The sequence below is a fragment of the Macaca thibetana genome, chromosome 8 (assembly GCF_024542745.1).
Source record: "Macaca thibetana thibetana isolate TM-01 chromosome 8, ASM2454274v1, whole genome shotgun sequence".
Lineage (NCBI taxonomy): Eukaryota > Metazoa > Chordata > Mammalia > Primates > Cercopithecidae > Macaca > Macaca thibetana.
This window is the reverse complement of record NC_065585.1, coordinates 71,525,053-71,540,814: the sequence shown is the minus strand read 5'-3', so window position 1 is coordinate 71,540,814 and position 15,762 is coordinate 71,525,053. Positions and strand designations below refer to the sequence as shown.

At 44.7% G+C, this 15,762-nt stretch overlaps 2 protein-coding genes across 2 annotated transcripts in view; one reads left to right on the top strand and one right to left on the bottom strand.

Moving 5' to 3' along the window:
* Positions 1 to 47: 47 nt before the first annotated feature.
* Positions 48 to 3,198, bottom strand: RPL7 (ribosomal protein L7). Its single transcript, XM_050802315.1, has 7 exons — positions 3,084 to 3,198; positions 2,134 to 2,235; positions 1,695 to 1,861; positions 1,201 to 1,338; positions 980 to 1,089; positions 469 to 678; positions 48 to 113 (listed from the first exon to the last, which is right to left on the bottom strand). The coding sequence occupies exons 2-6, from the start codon at positions 2,134 to 2,136 to the stop codon at positions 470 to 472; spliced, it is 627 nt and encodes a 208-aa protein (XP_050658272.1). The 5' UTR covers positions 2,137 to 2,235; positions 3,084 to 3,198; the 3' UTR covers positions 48 to 113; position 469.
* An 869-nt stretch (positions 3,199 to 4,067) lies between these two features.
* RDH10 (retinol dehydrogenase 10) overlaps positions 4,068 to 15,762 on the top strand; it is a 30,319-nt gene continuing 18,624 nt past the window's right edge. Inside the window, exons 1-2 of the mRNA XM_050802311.1 lie at positions 4,068 to 5,072; positions 7,005 to 7,240. Coding sequence (XP_050658268.1) covers positions 4,784 to 5,072; positions 7,005 to 7,240 — 525 coding nt within the window. The 5' untranslated portion in view covers positions 4,068 to 4,783. The remainder of the gene's footprint in view (positions 5,073 to 7,004; positions 7,241 to 15,762) is intronic.

Genomic DNA, 15,762 nt, shown 5'->3' with positions numbered 1-15,762 from the left:
CACAGAGGCAGGCTAACCACCAAAAAAATCACAAATACAACAATGTATTTCATTTTGAGAGCAGGCACTGTTTATTAAACTGACGAGACTCGAAAAATAATCATGGTAGACACCTGAAAGGAAAAAATAAAACCATTAGAAAACACTTTAGCCAGCTAACAATTAACATAACCTAGACAGTTAAAAAGTAACGATTGAGTTTACATTTTTAAGATCTCCCAATTTCCATCTTTAAAGACTCCTCCAAACAGGCTTTTCCTTTCCTCCAGAAAGGTCCTCAAAAGCTAACCAACTGTAATCATTAAGTAAACAAACCAACTGTAATCATTAAGACAGTTGATCCCGCTCCCCACAAAAGCACTGATTAAAATTCAGAACCCCCTCAATATTTAATGGGAAAAGTATTCAAGATTACCAGCACTTGCACTCTAGCGTTAACTCAACCTTTCTCAGGATGAGGTCTCTCACCTTAGTTCATTCTTCTAATAAGCCTGTTGATCTGGTCCTCCCTGTTGCCAGCATCTCCACCTTCTACAAAATGGGTGGTCTTTTTCTTCATTCCACCTCGTGGAGAAGATAACTTGAAAGGCCACAGGAAGTTATTTGCCTCTTTGAAGCGTTTTCCAACAGTATAGATCTCATGAATCAGATCCTCCATGCAGATGATGCCATATTTACCTAAATATTTTAAGGTTAAGATTATTAAAGTTGCAAAAAGTTTTGAATTAATTGATAGACTTTAGGACACCCAACAAGAGCAACTGTAGGCTGTGACATAAAAACACACCAGGAATAAACAAGGTAAATACATGGCTTTATGAAGATAAGGTTCAAGCTAATGAAACCATGCCTTACGTTTTCTTTAAGCTTAACCAAGAATCACAGGGAATATATGAAGATTCACAATAGTGAGAAATGTACAGCCACAAGAGGATAGGAAGTTATCGCATGGTCAAATTTTCCCCCAAACAGAACCTACCAAGAGATCGAGCAATCAAAGCGTTATCTGTCAAAGCAATTCGCTTCTTATTGATTTTGCCATAACCACGCTTGTAGATTAGCTCATTTACTGACTTCAGATTGGGGTACCTGAAGTGAAAAAGCAAACATAAATAAGGTGACCACTGTTAAAACATCTAAAATTCATGTTGACACACAGCCAATTTACCAAACAGAAATCAAAGGAGAAAAGAGACTTACCCCCATGCAATATATGGCTCTACAATCCTCAGCATGTTAATCGAAGCCTTGTTGAGCTTCACAAAGGTTCCATTGAAGATTTGACGAAGGCGCAAAAGCTGCAATACCTTTCGGACCTTTGGGCTCACGCCATTGATACTATGGTGAAAAGGGACCAGAAATGCATTTGCCTTTCATCGAAATTTTTATTAATACTAACCATTATAGTTTGGAATATCGAGTCCTACACCTAAACAGACAGGAATCCTCTCACGTTACACACTGAACTTCTGTATTCGATTAAGAGAAGGGATAGGAGCGTGAGGAACATGGCTTGCAACTAAACCATTAGTGATCACCACCCTCCTTGTTCTAGCTTCCCCTAAAATATTGTTACTCCAGTGTTTCAGAATCAGGGCTCCCAGAAGTAATGTGAAGTTTTTTTGTTTGTTTGTTTGTTTTTTACCGGTGCTAACTCTCCCTTTCAAACCTGAATACAGCAAAACTGAATTTACCCTCTGATCCTGATGACAAACGCCAATTTGGGTTCAGCAGGTACATAGAAGTTGCCAGCTTTTCTTGCCATCCTCGCCATTCGAATTTCAGTTCTGTACATCTGCCTATATTCCTTGTGATAGTGCTTCGCTTTTTCATAGATAAGCTTCCTCCTTGCCTTTCGAAGCTGAAAACCAATCATCAGTTATTCATGATTTTTAGCTCTCAATCACAATTAGCAATGCTAGTTATTAAAAAGAATACGAAAACGCGTTTCCTTTAAATATTTTCTTGCCACAGTATGCAATCACATCCCCCACCACCTTCAGATTGTAACATTAGGAAGCTAAGCAATTACTCGGTACAGTTACGAAGTAAATCTTGCCAAGAACATTCACCTCATTCTCAATCCCAACAAGGCGTCTCCTTATGTGCTAGTGCCTCAAAAAGTTTACTTACCATCTTTTGGGCAAACTTCTTTCTCAGGCGCTTTATCTTCAGCTCTGCGAAATTCCTTCGCTTTTTCTTAAGGGTTTCTGGCACAGCAGGAACCTTCTTCTTCTTCTCTCTAACGTTAACAAGCAAAAACCTTATCAATAGCTCAAAAAGCTCACAGTCCTGTATTACTCCCGTACTGAGCAGTGTTGTTTAACAGAAATGCTGTCACTGACTTTAGTCACTCGTATAACTTTACTTGCTCTGGCATGCTACAGTGTAGGATGCACATTTTAGCTCCATGTCAATAACTTTTAACACCAACCACGTTACCTAAAACCCAATCACAAATATGACACAATAGCAATACGCTTTTACCTATTTCAACCAAGAGGCCCGGCCTCCGACGACTAAATTAAAAAAAACAAAAAACACACCAACAGCCGTATAACAAAATGTTCCTCCCCATAATGTTCCCAGGACGCGCCTCACGGGGACGAACTACAAATCCCAGCTTAAAGACTGCTGCAAGGCACTGATCCCCGGACTTTAAGCGCAAAACTAAAAATAAAAATAAAAGGCAAGCCACCACCACCCTGGTTCAATCAGGATCCACATGTTGAAAGCAAAGGCCTAGCGGCAGGGAGGCCTGAGCCAAGCACCAGCCAAGGACGAACCCAATTCTGAGGTTCTGCGCCTACCCCCAAAAACCCTCTACCGAGGACTGGGCCGTTAGCCAACCAACGGGTTCCACACACATTCCAACTCGACATCTCGTTCCCGAGATCTCCAAAACCTCTGTCCTATAGCCGCCTGCATCCCCATCCTAGCCTCGGGTCCCCACTGGTGTCACAAAGCGTCACAAACAAGCAGGAAGGTGGGCAAAGGTGCAAGCTACAGCCAGAGAGAGAAAAAGTGACTCAAAAAGTATCTGGCTCTGGAGATGGAGAAGGATTCTCGAGAGGACGTCAAACTTACTCCGCACCCTCCATGGTTCCAGCCGGAAAAAGAGGAAGTTGGCGCATGCGCACTGTCCACTTAAAGACTTCAAAAGAGAAGCCCCACGACTCATAGGTGTCTTAGAATAAGCCGGAAAAGAGTCCAGAACTAAAAAGCCTCCTTGCAGACGCAAAATTAACAACTCCCTGATTTAGCCTCTTTCAGCCAACTTTCGGGTAAAACTTGTTTGAAGAAAATATATGCATTTGATTACACTTTTTAATCAATTCAAGAGCAAAGGATGCTGACACCTCGGCAACTCCGGGTCCTAATCTCCAGGCTGCGCTGACAAAATTAGGCTCGGGTTCCTCCCCACAATGTTCCCAGGACGAGCCTCATGGGGATGAACTACAAATCCCAGCATGCACCACTCCTCGCCCGCCCGGCGGGAGGGCAACGCCTGACCCGGACCGCAGGCAAGCACCGCGGCGGCGGTTCCAGCCAGGAAAATGCGAGCCTTTTGGGCCACGTTCCAAACGGCTAGCTGCAATTCGAAGTCACTTTTGGCCGCCCTCCCAGCTCCCTGCCGCGGTAGTAGCAGACTACACCCCTTTCGCCGCGCCGCGAGGTCCTTGTCGTCTCGCCAGCCCACAGGGCTGTCTTCCGCAGCGCCTGATCGCAGGCGGGGCGGTCCGGAGTGCCCTGGTTAACGAAAAGTGGCGAGCCAGGGAGCAGCGGGGACTGGACGGCCGGAGGAAGATGGCCCGGGCTCTGCTGACTGCCGAGATCGGCAGGCGGAGGCCGGGACACCCCACGGGAGGGGGCGTGAGCTGCGAAGGGAGGTGCGAGGAGGGCTGAGGTTGCGGCCACCGCCGTGTGAGAGGGGCTACCCCGCTCGGCTCTGCGGACGCTAGCGGGCGGGGGGCTGGGCCGGGGGCGGGGTGCGCCCGGGGGCGGGGAGGCCGGGCGGAGGGAGGGCCGATGCCGAGGCTGGCGCGGGCTCTTCCCGGTCGCGGGGTTATATAGCGCGGAGCGTGGAGCCCGCTCAGAGCCGGCCCGGAGCGCTCCGACTTGCAAGCGGGCTGTGCTGCGGAGCCCGGTGCCCGAGTGACAGCCGCGGGGAGTTCAGGGCCGGAGGACGCGAGCCCTCAGGGGCAGCTGCAAGGCGTTGGGCAGCGCTCGCCTGCGCCGAGCGAGTCTCCTCTTCCTGGCGCTCCGCCGCCCCGCACCCCACTCTCCCACCCTCTCGCAACTTGGGTCGAGTTGACAACTCCCGCGGCGACCCGCTGGCCCGTGCCGCCTCCGCTGCGCACCCCTCCCCGGGGGTGAGAGAGAGCAGGCTCGCCAGCTCCGAGGACGCTCGGGCGGCAGCTGCTTGGCCATGAGGGCAGCGCGAGTCGTCTAACTCGCGGCTGTCACCGCCACTGCAGCGGAGCCGGCCGGCTGGGCGCTGCGGGACGGGCGGGCGGCTGCCGGCAGGAGGCGCCGAGCCGGGTGACTGCCGCGGCGGGCACAGTCCGGGGCCACAGCGCCGAGCCCGGGCGGGAGTGGCCCCGCGCAGGCGGGGAGCCGCGCCGCGCACTCCAACCCTGCGGGCACATCGGGGGCGGGCGCGGGGCGCAGCCTTCTCGTCCCGGCCTCTGTGACAAGTGCGCCGGGGCCGGGAGCCCGACTGCCGGGCTCAGGGTGGGCGCGGACGCAGGCACTGGGCTCGTGCGGGGCCCCGGGCGTCGCGATGAACATCGTGGTGGAGTTCTTCGTGGTCACTTTCAAAGTGCTCTGGGCGTTCGTGCTGGCCGCGGCGCGCTGGCTGGTGCGGCCCAAGGAGAAGAGCGTGGCGGGCCAGGTGTGCCTCATCACCGGCGCCGGCAGCGGCCTGGGCCGCCTCTTCGCGCTGGAGTTCGCCCGGCGCCGGGCGCTGCTGGTGCTGTGGGACATCAATACGCAGAGCAACGAGGAGACGGCTGGCATGGTGCGCCACATCTACCGCGACCTGGAGGCGGCCGACGCCGCCGCGCTGCAAGGTAACCCGGACCCGCGCGGGAGCATTGTTGGGTCAAGCCTCTTTCCACCCCGCGCCCTACCACGGCAGGCCCCAAACCCCGCTGTGGGGTCAGCCCGGCTGCGGAGGAAAGCAGCACCCCACCGGTCTTTCGGGAGACGAGTGGAATTTGCTCCCTGATAAAGGAACGCGATCACCTCTGTATTACCAGGGAGAAGGTGCCCAGTCCTCGCGGAGGTTCGGTCTCTTTGGGGACCACGGAGGCAGGGGCGGGTTCCTAAGCCCTTTGGGGTAGGGAAGGCGGAGGGAACTTGTTACCACAGGTTTGGATCCCAAAGAAATGTCTCGCTCCGACTTAGAACCGGCGCGATGGGAAACTGAAGTGTCTTTGGGAAGTTCTGACTCGACTGAAGAAGTGTCTGTGTTACTGTGGTCTGAACCCCTTAAACGAGAGCAGTATTGACGATTTACTATAAGTTTAGCCTGAGGAACATAATTACATTGTTTCGCCAGCGATAAGTGCTTTAGTTACATTCCCTGAGCGTGATTGAAAGACGCGTTGCTTCCTAAGAGAAAGCTCTTGGAGAATTTAGGCTTCGTTGTAAATTTCTTGCATGTTTTTGGTCACCCCAGGAAATCTGCATTTCTGGATACTTATTAACTAACCTGAATCTGAGTTTTTTTTTTTTTTTTTTTTTTTAGCCAAAGCAAAGTCCATAACCAACCATAAATATTGGTCCAGGAAATTTGATAATGGCTCTTGCTTTTTAACAAAATTTTTCATTTTTAGGGAAAACATTTACCTGTACGGAGAAAATTGACTTGGGCACTTCTCCCCTGTATTGATAATTTATCACCAAACTTATTGATACCTGCGTTTTTAATTTAAGGGTGAAAAGGTACCATTTTCATTGGTGGTATGGAGGGGTAGCAAATACAGATTTTTGTGCTCCCTGCCAAAACCTAAAAGATAAGGGTATTCATTTTCCAGGATACCGATTTTGGTTTTTAAATTGTCAAGTTCTTATGTGGTAAAATTGCATATTTACCTGTAACTTGATTTGTGAGAGTACTTCTTAGAGGAGTCAGCTAGCCCAGTTAGAACAAGTCAGTGACCCCTACTTCTTCATTAAAAATTGTGGATTCATTTCTTGGCTTTGGATGAATTTAGATTATTAATTGCAGTTTTGATTTGTGAGTCTTGAAGTGAGTTTCTATTTTGAGGGTTCTCTTTTTTTTTTTTTTTTTTTTTGACGGAGTCTTGCTCTGTCACCCAGGCTGGAGTGCAGTGGCCGGATCTCAGCTCACTGCAAGCTCCTCCTCTCGGGTTCACGCCATTCTCCTGCCTCAGCCTCCCGAGTAGCTGGGACTACAGGCACCCGCCACTTCACCCGGCTAGTTTTTTGTATTTTTTAGTAGAGACGGGGTTTCACCGTATTAGCCAGGATGGTCTCGATCTCCTGACCTCATGATCCGCCCGTCTCGGCCCTCCCAAAGTGCTGGGATTACAGGCTTGAGCCACCGCGCCCAGCCTGAGGGTTCTCATACTAAAGACTAAGAGCTGTTTTTCTTGGGCCACTGTTTCCCCAAAAAAGAGGAGTGTGTAGTGTGTGTGTGTTGTTCTCTGAGCTCTGGGCTGAGATCAGTTCTTTGCAGGTGTCTTTAGCTCCAGCAAGCTGATCCCATGTGGTCTACTTGTATTGGGCTTGTCACAATTACATGGCTTTCCCCTAAGCAAAGTTATCCAGTAAATTGCTGTAATTCCCAAAGACTTCATGGGAGGAAGGCAGCTGTAAAGCTCAGTCGTTGGCAAGCCTTGCAGCGTTAGAAATTTGAAGCTCACTGTAGTATTTTTGTTTTGTGTGATCTTTGTCCTACTGATCGCCATGTGACTCACTTTCTGCACTCCCTTCTCTTTTGCATGTTTTCTCCTCATCTGGACTTCTGAGGACAGCTGGGAATGGTGAGGAAGAAATTCTGCCCCACTGTAACTTGCAGGTTTTTACGTACACCTGTGATGTGGGGAAGAGGGAGAATGTCTACCTGACGGCTGAAAGAGTCCGCAAGGAGGTTGGCGAAGTCTCAGTCCTGGTCAATAATGCTGGTGTGGTCTCTGGGCATCACCTTCTGGAATGTCCTGATGAGCTCATTGAGAGAACCATGATGGTCAATTGCCATGCACATTTCTGGGTAAATATAAACATCCTTGTTTTCTTTGCTGGGCCCTCCTCAATGAGAAGGTTGGGAAGGAGAGAGACTTCAGTGCCAGCCTGAAAGGAACCTGTACTCTTTCACCGCGAGATCTCCTTAGCTCTTACCTATGGTAAACTGCAGTGTATGCTGGTTACTATTAGTCGTTTTGTCCCCCCTCCCCCCACCAGCCTCACCCCCCAACTCAGTATTTTTGAGAGGGCAGAGGATTGAACATTTTGAACTAGTTTGAAAGATTGCCATAAAAATAACAAGAGGGAGCGTAAAACCCTGGGTTTGTTTATTTTACTTTCTGTTGAGTTTATAAAACATTGGTTGTTCTTATGAATTCCTAAAGTCAGGATTTAGGCTTCCAAATTACTGCTCAGCCACATTTTGGAAAGTGCCAAAGATTCTGAAATCAACATTTGTGCTCTGTTGGGAGTGGCCAGGCCACCCTGGCAGTCACTTCGCATCCCCTGACCATCCACAGGGTCCAGGGCATCTTCCTGTTGGAGGACACCTCAGGACTCTCTTGGGTTAGACAGTGCCTCGCAAATATCACCCTGATAGGACCCTAGAGAGGGAAGTGAGGTGGTGAAACCTGGTAAGCTGGGGATTTAAACGATGTCCACTTCTCACCATTAAACAATGTCAGGATCTACGGAGCGGGGCAGGGCCTTCTGCTGCTCTAGGGGCAAAGGTAATCCCAGTTTTTCAGTTCAACTTGTCTTCAGTAAAAGTAGGTGTGACTCTCTCCCCTATAACTGCACACTGCTGATCCACTTTGTGCTCTTTTTCCTCACAGTATTTTCCCTTTACTTTTGTAGACAAATAAGATTCAATAAAGAAGGAGTAAAGAAATAGGATTCAATTTTTTTTTTCCATAGGCGGATTAGCCTTCTAATAGAACACAACAAAGAACTGTTTCTCCTAAATAGGTCACGTTAAACCTCATTAATTTTTTAGCAACTGCTTAAAAACTTAATCTGGCTTTAGAGGTACTTATTCAAATGTTGCACCTCAAACATCAAACCTTTTCTCTGCTCTTGGAGAAGCTTATTTTGATGTTTTATTTTTAAACATGAACTTTATTTATTTATTTATTTATTTATTGAGATGGAGTCTCTCTCTGTTGCCCAGGTTAGAGTGCAGTGGCGCGATCTTGGCTCACTGCAACCTCTGCCTCCCAAGTTCAAGCAATTCTCCTGCCTCAGCCTCTCAAGTAGCTGGGACTACAGGCACATGCCGCCACACCTGGCTAATTTTTTGTATTTTAGTAGAGATGGGGTTTCATAGTGTTGCCCAGGCTGGTCGCGAACTCCTGAGCTCAGGCAATCCACCCACCTCAGCCTCCCAAAGTGCTGGGATTACAGGCGTGAGCCACTGCACCCGGCCTATTTATTTATTTTGAGATGGAATTTTGCTCTTGTTGCCCAGGCTGGAGTCCAATGGCGTGATCTCAACTCACTGCAACCTCCACCTCCCGGGTTCAAGCAGTTCTCCTGTCTCAGTCTCCCGAGGAGCTGGGATTGCAGGCATGCGCCACCACGCCTGGCTAATTTTGTATTTTTAGTAGAGATGGGGTTTCACCACATTGATCAGGCTGGTCGTGAACTCCTGAACTCAGGTGATCCACCTCAGCCTTCCAAAGTGCTGGGATTACAGGTGTAAGCCACTGCACCCGGCCAACATGAACTTGATTTAATTCATTTACAAACCTCTAGAAATGAATATATAAATGACCTGAGCTTATATATGTTTTGAACAAGTAAGGAGATCACCAAATACAGTTGGGGGAACTTCAGCTTGCCTGTAGGTGTGTGTTGTGTTCAGTGGGGGTGGGGAACTGAATTAAAGTCCTGGCTGTGGCTGGGTCCCCAGGAACAGGCAACAGGTGTCAAAGGGATGGGTTAGATGAATAAAAGACAGTCCAACCAAATAAACTTGACATAGAATTTATCAAGAATCTTGTGTGTTTATGACTACTCCTGAGTAAAACAACTACCATTTGAAATAAAAGACATACCTAAGTGGGAGGCGGAGTGTCATTTTCCTATTTGAAGAATGATAAAGATGAAGCTGCCATAAAAACTGCAGTTGATTTAAGTCAGCCCTAAACAAGTTATAGCACTATCAGTAGGTTCATTATGAACCACAGACACTGACTGGGATTGTTTTCTCCAATCATCTTTGACTAAGATGATACAAGATTACATAACTGTAAACTTTTACCTACACAAGGTATTCTAAAGTTTAGTCATCTTGCCTACTTTCTCTGCATGATTATTTTGCTTAATTGTAAAATATCAAATGTAATCAGGTTTTTAAGAAACCCCATGCAATCTGCAGTTAAATATTTAAAACAAGAAACCAGCTCCAGGAATACATCCAATAAAGTGAGTGCTAATTTAATGTGTGTAAAGCACGGAAAATTTCATAGCCTTAGCTTTGAAAATGCACACAAATTGATATACCGTCTTTCTAATATTAGGCTACTTTTTAACATAAGGAGGAAGTCAAATCAAATCTCTAAATAGGAAAATTATTCTGGACCTGAATCTGTATACCAAGGAGGAGCATAGCACCTTCCTAGAGTCATCACTGTGCTTTGAGATGTTGCTTAACCACACAATTTAGGGAGTTCTTGGAAGCCTTGATGGTAATGACATCATTTTGTATTAAAGTATGGGAGGCTCCTGAATTCTCCAGCTGTTTTTCCCCTAAGCATCTAAACTTAAGAATTTATTTTCAATATTGAGTCAGAAAATTCATTTTAGAGTTGGAATTTCTGACTTCTTGCTGAAATTTACAAATCTTTTGAGAAGTTCTGATTCAGCAACTAAAATTTAAAGGAAAACTCAGTATAATTTTTACAGTGAATTTTTTAACAGGGGTTAAAGAACGTCGCAAGAGCCACCTGAATTCAGCTTCCCTTCCAGTAGTCCCCTTAGGCGAAGCATTGGTGGCAACTTTTCAAACATGTTGACATTGGCATGTGCTGTCTTCTTTCCAGAAAAAATAATGAGTGTGTCTTTTTACTGTATCTGGGTGCGGAAGTTACCCCATACATTTTTAAAAGTCCATCAGCTTAGAAAAGAACTGTTCAGTCATTTGAACAGACCATCCTGAGCCAGACGTTTAAGTAACAGTTAATATCTGTTTTCATAAATAACAAATAGTATTTTGATCCTGACTCAGAGCAAAAGTGAGTGAAATAGAAAACCATGTGGACTTTCACTGAAAAGCTGTGGGCACTCCCAAACCAGTCCACATACTATTCCCCCTACCTGAAACACCCTCTTCCTCCATTCCACGTGTCTTAAGGTGTAGCTCAAGTCTCAATATAACCTTTCCTCCCCACTGCAGCACTTCTGGCCTTTTCAGATATTAGAGTTGCAAGAATCCAGAGACCTTCTTGTTCAACCCTTTGTTTTCCAGTGAAGCAGGGGTTAAATGACTCATCTAAGGTTTTTCTTTCCTTTCCATTAATCTCTCACAGCATTTGTTATCATTCTCTCAAAGTAGATGGCAAGCTGTCTGAAGGCAGTTTGTTATATACATCTTTCATCTTCCTCTGCCTGGAACAAAACTCTATTCTTAAGTCACTCAATAAATATTTGATAATAATAGGCTTAAATATTTAGAAGATAACCTATTCAGAGAATACTCACATGGATCTATGTTCTGAAGTTTTAAAAGGTAAGCATTATGGGACGGGCACAGTGGCTCACACCTGTAATCCCAGCACTTTAGGAGGCCAAGACAGGCGGATCACTTGATGTCAGGAGTTCGAGACCAGCCTGGTCAACATGGAGAAACCCTGTCTCTACTAAAAATACAAAAAAATTAGCTGGGCGTGGTGGTGTTAGCCTGTAATCCCGGCTACTCAGGAGGCTGAGGCAGGAGAATTGTTTGAACCTGGGAGGCCAAGGTTGCAGTGAGCAGACATGGCGCCACTGCACTCCAGCCTGGGTGACCGAACAATACTCCATCTCAAAAAAAGAAAGGAAAAGGTGAGCACTGTGTTGGACTAAAGCTGTGTGAGACCATTATTGCAAAACAGGGCTGTCTCACCCTTGTTATCACTTACATTTTCTTTTGCTTTCCTACATAACTTTCCATTCTTCCTGTCCCACATGTGTTCTGATTTTTACTATTTTGTGTTAGAACTCTGCTCATTGGTGTGAGGATAGTGACTTGAGAAGGCTGGTGTTGGTATGCCTATTTGAATCAAGCTCACATTGAATGTGTAACAGCCAATGATCAGTCCTCAAAAAGAAGACCCCCATAGCAATTCTTTCCTTCCCTCTTAACCATGTACCATTTCTATACCCTTTGGAAGCCTTTCCTCAGCCTGGCATAATTCTGTACAGCCATCCAGTCTGCTGTGACACTTCATCTTCCAATGTTGTTCCATTACCAGTAGCTCTCCTAGGAACCTTCTCCTGGTCACCAGTCAAGACTTAGTGATAGATTTGGGGTAGGTTCAAGTCAGTATAATCTACTGTGAAACACCCGGTACAAGACCATGGAAAATGAATGCACTATCATGCACTTTAACACTAGCAAAGAAATTATTCATGTGGGCTGTCTGTATCTGGGTGAGATGCAAAAACTTGAAAGATACCTCTCTTGGTCAGGGTGCAGTGACTCAAGCCTGTAATCCCAACACTTTGAAAGGCCAAGGAGGGTGGATTGCTTGAACCCAGGAGTTCAAGACCAGGGTTGGCAACATGGTGAAACCCTGTCTCTACCAAAATACAAAAATTAGCTGGGCGTGGTGGCACGTACCTGTAGTCCCAGCTCCTCAGGAGGCTGAGGTAGGAGGATGGCTTGAGCCCAGGGGTCGTAGACTGCAGTGAGCTGAGATCGCAACACTGCACTCCATCTTGGGTGACGAGAACCAGACTCTGTCTCAAGAAAAGGAAAAGAAAAATACCTCTCTGTACTCTACTTTGAAATATGGAAAGTTGGTCTCCATGCAAACCCGTGTTTCCCTCAAAATACTAACATTGCTTTACTTGTTATTTTTTAAGAGGAACAGAATCTTACCTTGCTATTTCTAAAAGCCAAAGTTTATCTGTAGATCCTTTTTGACCAAAGAGCTGCATTTGGCCTTTATACGTGAGCAGCAAATTGATCCCTGATTAACCAAAAGGGGGAAGCAAAAGCATTTAACTCCAGGCCTTTTATATTCTGAAGAATTTTTGCATGGTAAAGGACTAAATCTGTCAAATAGCTAGTAGGTAATTTACTTCTATTGATATGGTAGTCAGACAAGATAATTGGTAGTTAATTAATAGACCACTTAACTTAAAAGGTTTCACAGTTTTAAAATACTAATTACTGAATTAAGCATTTATCTATATCCAAATGTCTAAAGTCTATTTAGTTAAAATCTATCCAGGAAAAGTAAAAGCCCACCAGCTAGATCTGAGTAATGTAGCACTTAAAGACATTAGTGCTGCGGTTGTACCTAATATCTCATGAATGGTCCCTAATCATTAATGTTTAGGTTCTTATGTGATTTACTGGTTTTTAATCTCACATAGTGCATTCCTCTGTTCTCTAGTTACAGAAACCTAGTTTTGTTTAAGGCTTCCTACATTCATTTCTAAAGTATTCATAAAAATATTTGGCCAGTATTTCTTCTTCCTTACCATAATAGGTGTAAGACTAAATAGTTTATAGAGAGTATTGATTTCCTAACTTAAGATAGCTACTAAACACTTGGAATTCATGGCCTATTTTTAAAAGTCTCCACTAGAACTGGTTTCTGTTATTAAATATATGTCATGTATAAAAATGTTTGAACTTTAGAAGTACTTTCAATGTCTTAAACAGAGTTGTAAATTGACCTGGGGTCAATTTTATCTTATTCTTGTAGTCACAGTTGAAAACCGAATAAAACATCTCTTTTGATAGGAACTGCTTGGTACCTGGGACTGTATACGTGTATACACAAAATAGGATCACATGCTCATTGACCTGGGGTCAATTTTATCTTATTCTTGTAGTCACAGTTGAAAACCGAATAAAACATCTCTTTTGATAGGAACTGCTTGGTACCTGGGACTGTATACGTGTATACACAAAATAGGATCACATGCTCATTGAACTTTGAGTTTTTCTGTATTTGATACATTACATGCTGGGCCCAAATCTGTTGCTACTAGAAATCAGAATCTATGACATGATAAAATATCACTTTATGTAGCTGGTGTGAATAGGGAACCAGACGTTACATCAGATAAAAAGTTCTCCAACATCTTCAATGTGTTCTAATCTGTGTCTGTTTTTCTGTTGTTTAAAAAATACTCCTAAATAACCAATGTCATCATTTCTAACCTAAATGAAAAAAAACAGCAGTGCTCCCCTCATTGCCAAATCCAGTGTGGAGCTTCGTCTTTCTACAGAATGTGACCCTCTTGACCGTCTCCTTGAAACTCAAGTGCTTTAGCTTCCATGATAAGCCCACTTTGTCATGCTTCTCTGTGTGCCTTCTGAATCCTTTTAGCCTCCCCACCTCCAACTTGTAATGACTGTTTAGTATTGTATGCTCAGGCCTCTTCTCAGAACCTCCATCTAGCTGGGTAATCTATTTCAGTGGCTTCAACTGTGATCTCTAGGATAGTTCCCAAGTTCACACAACTACCTTGACTGCACCACAGATTCTCTTAAAGCAGCATGTCCAAAACTGAACAAACTCCTCTTTGCTCTTTCTTGCATTCTCTGGTCACCAGACTTAGAAACATCAGCATTATCTTCACCTCTCCAGCCTGCACACATTCATGGGTCCCTAAATCCTGACCATTCTCTTGGGCCCTTGTGCTTTGATTGATCCCCCCTTTCCTTTCCTACTTCCTCCTGTGTGCCTCCATCACCTCTTGCGTGGACTCTTGAAAGTGCCTCTGATCTTCTTTTCCTGTGTTCGCTTTTGGGTTTCCAACCTAGGGTCATCTAAGCAGCCTTGAGTTTGTTATCTGCCTGCTTAAAACCCTTGTATGACCATATTGCTCACAGTGTGAAGTCCAGGCTCATTAGCATGGCATCCTGGGCCTTCCAAAGCTGATTTCCACCTGCTTTTCCAGGTCAGCACCTATTTTATCCCCTCATCTACTGTAAACTTCAGATGGGCTGGACTCCTCACTGTGCCTGGAGAGAGCCTTGCACACACTTCTGCCGTTTGAGTCCTGTTTTACTTGAAAACGACAGAAGTTAAATAGTTCAGAAAAAAAAAACCTGTCACTATTCCTGAGAAAAACAAATTCAAAATATTTTCATGTTCACTTAATATTTTTATATATTAAGGTGGCAGTCCCTGTAAAATAGTCATGGAATTCTCGGCTCAGGGAATGGCCCTTTCTTGTTTGATCATGGAGTGAGTTGTGCTATTTATCTCAATTCCTGGAAGGAAGCAAAGTTGGTATTTGTTGTTTTCTGCTTCATTATTTCTACATCCCAGGCTTTATCTATTATCTGCCCAAATAAAAGTTAATCTATAGGATATGTCAAAGTGGAAGCATTGTGTAGCCTGTGCTAATGCTAACACTAACACTGACTGAATAGCTTTCTCAAAAAGACTGAATTCAGAATGCCCCGGCAGAGTCCTTAGCCATTCGTTGCAGGATTGGGTCACTACAAACCCTATAGTTTAATACTTAACTGCTCTTACTCTGCTTATTCTCTTCTCTTACATTTGTTTTTACTCTGATCATGCTTCAGATTTTCGAGATCTTTGGCAAATTCTAGTGAATCGATTTTAGTAACTTGAATATATCTAAGCCATGACAATCTGAGAAAATTTAATAGCCTCACTTGAGAGTTAGAAGAATTTTAAGTAGGAAACCCCTTTACATTTAAGTTTTGTCTTGAGTTGAGAAATATTAATAGCAAATTCATCTAAACTTTCTGCTTTAGTTCTTTCAGAAACTAAAATTAAGCCTGTTTCAATTATAATAAGTAGTCTATTTGCATGTGTCTAATTCAGATATCTGCCTATTTGGATGAATGTGCAGATGACATGCTATGTTTGCTTGCTGGCTTGTTTTCGTATGCTCAGTAATAAGTAGAAGACATTATTATGGCGGAGTTACAGCCACTGGACCTGGGAAAGTCCTAAATACCTGGGATGTTTTTGGACCCCCAAAATGTACTATGCTGAAGTTCCACTAGGGGGTGTACTGGCAGGGTGGATTTGTATCTTATTTCCTGCACATGGAACCAGTATTTTCCTGAGAGAAAGGGTCTTTTGTAACTAATCTTTGGAGTATGACAAAATCTAATAGTCCTTAAGAAATAGAGAACTATTTCCTGCCTCAGCTGAATGGGTTAAGTTCAATGTTTTGAGCCTGTAACTCCAGAGATCAGATTAAAATGTGTTAATCTTTCTTATCAGAAGTCAGTATAGTAGTTAGGTATTCAAAGAACTAACACTTCTAGATTCTATCAACTGACCTAGAAGCTCCTTTAGGCTGAGACCCCATATAGACATAATTGGAAAATAACTCAGAAGATGG

Excerpts from the sequence above, each read along its gene's own strand:
- RPL7 (XM_050802315.1), bottom strand. Across the intron at positions 1,339-1,694 it reads TTTGTCATCAGGATCAGAGG|TATCAATGGCGTGAGCCCAA; the intron begins GTAAATTCAGTT and ends TTTTCACCATAG. Across the intron at positions 679-979 it reads TTTGATTGCTCGATCTCTTG|GTAAATATGGCATCATCTGC; the intron begins GTAGGTTCTGTT and ends TAAAATATTTAG.